We start from the raw sequence: 3,555 nt of genomic DNA, 5'->3' as shown, positions 1-3,555 counted from the left end.
ACTCCACTAAGAACAATGAAGCACCCCGGGGGCAGAAGAAAATACAGTGTAGACATAACTGTAGAACCTAATTTGAAGTCTTCTTTTCTTCACTGTGGCAGCAGGTTCTTTTAACTCCCTCAGACATGGACAGACATTAGATACACATGACAGGATATCCCCAGGCAAAACAGCCCCACCTTGGCGACGTGTCCGTCCGCCTTCCAACTGAATTGAGGAGAGAAGAAGCATTCCGGTGGATGTGACATCACTTCCTCTTGCCTCAGAGGTCAGTGGCATTGCGGGGGTATTCTGTGTCTAGACTTCCTGCCATTTTGCTTGGTGGCGGTGGGTTGTGTAACAGCATCATAGAGAACACAGATGTTTACCTAACTGACTGTATCCATCACAGGGTATAAACAGCTTACGTGGCATCATATGCTAAAGTCAATGGCAGTTCAATGACTTCATAAACAAATTAGAGGACATCAGATCAGAGGCACATCTATGTAAACAGACACTATGTCATGCAGGCTTAATGTCAAGCTGTACCATCATGTGTAATGGCACCCTGATAATAATGAAACAACATGACCACGGCAGTTTGCGTTTTTATTTCATGTCTGTCCTGTTAAAGTAAGGTCTCTTATTCCCGATCCTTCACAAACAGATCATAAAAACATACATTTAGAAAAATATACATTGATATTAGAACTGAAGATTTAAAATTCTGTGTTTATTCAAATATACATTTTGCATATTAGAATCTATAAAAAGTCAGAAAGGTTTGTTTCGAGCAGGGATTTCTGAGGTGAAAAAGACATGTATCTGACCGAACAAATCGCCAGGTATTTCCAAACCTCTTAAAGCTTATTTACGTTCAGCGATGATGTGTGAATACTTTATGAATTTCCAAATTGACCCCTATCCCCTAGGCACTCCTGAAGACCTGAAACACTTGGATAGATGTAAGCATATATAGTGAAAACTCCACACAGACAATCAGAAGGAAAGTAATACTGGTACTTTCATTCTTTCAGATCTACAGGAGTGCCTATGGTATAGGGGTTAACTTGGAATTCAGCAGGGGATATTCTTCCTGTAAGAATAGTTGAAGAAAAGGMTCAAGGGGAGGTATATATGAAAATAACATATTGTTTCTCTCCTGCTCTACTTCATCCCTCTCTCTCAGGCCATCATGTCCCCCTAGTCTGGTAGAGGAAAGCAGAAGTTGTAACATACTCCTGCTGCAAATGCTACAGTACTAAAACCTTACCGTTAGTTCTGTCCAGTTGTATAAGGAGGTACTCAATTTTAGAGGAGAGAGGAGTTTTTGGAGGTGTTAAAGACTATCCCTCGATCTCCACTCCAGAGTTAGGCTGCACGTCACCAAGCGAAAGCCACTGCCTTTAGATTCAGAAAGACAACGAGACAGTTCAAAACAACTGTTTGTCCCGCAGGACCTCAAAGTTCAACCAAAGTCAACATGCAACACTTTCTACCAACAGTTCCACGTGCTTTGTCCTTCATTGACATCACATACAGTACAACATCCCTTGCCTCCCACAGTATTCGCAAACATCCTTGTAATGTTTCAAAAACAACTCTGTCCAAAATCCCGAAGTTCCTCTCTCTAAGGTCGTTTCAATCCGCTCAATATCCCCCTATCATACGTAAGGCATCCTTCGCGTGGTCACGAAGTTCTAAATTCTACGTCTTTCTGCAAAATTCACAAAAGGTTACGACAATCCTTTATCCAAAGGCTTCAGGTTCCGTTCAGTTCCTCTCGATCTGGTCGATGTCCAGCTCTCCCCCCAGCTGGTAGATATCCTTCTCTGTCCCACACTCACCCTTCCAGAGGGTGTGTCCCTCCCCCATTCTCTCCCCCCCTCCCCCGCATGGGGACCAGGGCCTAGAGTCCAGGCTACACGCAGAGTCACTGTCCAGCTCCTCATAGGAAGAGTCATCCTCCTCCTCATCCACTTCCTGTTGAGTCTCAGCACCTAGGTCAGGCGCACAGGTGAAGTAAGATTCCGATTGGCTCAAGCTCCCGGAGGAGGGTGGGGGCATGTTTGATTGACAGCTGTCCGGACCAGAGAACCCAGGGCAGCTCAAGCTGTGGAAAGTCTGGAGTTTCTGTTTGAGAGAAGACATAAGAGGGAAAGAAAGGGAGATTTTGATTGGTATAACACAACACATTTACAGTATCGTTGTCTTACTATTCAATCTTGATTCAGGTCACACAACCTATGTACCAACCTAACTTAATTAACCCGTCAGTAACACTCTGTGAGAGTTGTTCAGAGAAACCTGAGAGCTAGGTCTTTATGGCATGTGGGTGTGTGACTCGTGCTTCACTGGTGGAGCTGAACTCGCCCTCCCACCAGGGAGCTAGTTGTGTTAATGTCCTGGTTAGTCTGTTCACAGTCAGAGGAAACACAGTGGAAAGACAACATGGTGAGATCAGTTGCAAACCACAAAGGTATCCTCTTCCTCCCAACCCCATGTCTCTCCCTGTCCTGCTGCACTGAGGGGATGAAGCACAAAAACACACACCAGGCAAAACGGCAAGCTTTCCTGAAGACTTATAATGTTCTATATATGATTCCTCCTCCTTCTTTGGCTTGACCTAGCTTCTTGAACTGTACTGGCCAACTCACACACCCATCATCAAGTTGACACTTATAAATAATTGTGTGTTGGACAAAAGGGAAAATGTATAGTGTGTGTGTGTGTGTGTGTGTGTGTGTGTCCGTGCATGCTCTAATGAGCAAACACCCAGCAAATGGACGTCACAAGCCCTCAGGAGAGGAGAGATTACTCTGGAGCAGCTCTGGGTTTACCTAGGTGTGATCTCTCCTTTCAGAGACGTGTGTGTACGACAAACACACTGTGCCCATGCAAGGTGTGTAAATCAGGCTATTTGGGTGACAACTACAAGTATGCTTAAGAGAGTGCGTGTGTGTGTTTACTAACGAGAGAGAGAAAGCGAGAGAGAGAGAGAGAGAAAGCGCGAGAGAGGGCTAGTTAGACTGGCAGTGTCTGAATACCTATATTTGCATTCTAAACAGTAGGCTTTTTGGTTATGCAAAAATATAACGTTTTATAGTATAATGTGCAATTTCAAAAAATGTGTATGCTTTAAATGCCAGGATGTCATACTCATTTAGACTTTTCATCTAATAGAATTCACTGCACACTACTGAGGAAGAGAATCGTATTTTCACAGGCATGTGTGTTTGACAACAGCTGATAATCAGAATAGGGACGCGCTCTACAAAATGAACGAATGGCGAGGAACAAGCCATTCATTCCCTCAACCTTACAATAGAGCCAGAGCAGAGGCATTCCAGCAGTGAAAGGGTGAAGCGTCCCTCTCTCCCAGTAGCAGATGTTGAAGGCATGGAGGTGAATAGAGATGAGTGTGTTTCTATAGACCACGGCACACATGATGGACAACTCTAATGTTCCTCAAATCCCTCATTCACTTCTTCCTGTTACAATGGACTGGTAGAGACTTTAACCAAATGCTTTTACAAAACGTACATGTTTTGGTTTGGGGCTCCCAAATACACT

The 3,555-nt window shown here is 44.1% G+C and overlaps 1 protein-coding gene across 2 annotated transcripts in view; it reads right to left on the bottom strand.

Annotated features, from left to right (window-relative positions):
• Window positions 1-577: 577 nt before the first annotated feature.
• Window positions 578-3,555, bottom strand: part of LOC111977702 (protein FAM53B) — a 48,314-nt gene continuing 45,336 nt past the window's right edge. For both annotated transcript variants that reach the window (XM_024007253.2, XM_024007252.2), the window contains exon 5: window positions 578-2,115. In XM_024007253.2, coding sequence (XP_023863021.1) covers window positions 1,756-2,115 — 360 coding nt within the window. In that variant the 3' untranslated portion in view covers window positions 578-1,755. The remainder of the gene's footprint in view (window positions 2,116-3,555) is intronic.

This window comes from Salvelinus sp. IW2-2015, linkage group LG18 (assembly GCF_002910315.2).
Source record: "Salvelinus sp. IW2-2015 linkage group LG18, ASM291031v2, whole genome shotgun sequence".
NCBI lineage: Eukaryota > Metazoa > Chordata > Actinopteri > Salmoniformes > Salmonidae > Salvelinus > Salvelinus sp. IW2-2015.
The sequence above is the reverse complement of the archived record's forward strand: the minus strand, read 5'-3'. Positions and strand labels throughout refer to the sequence as shown.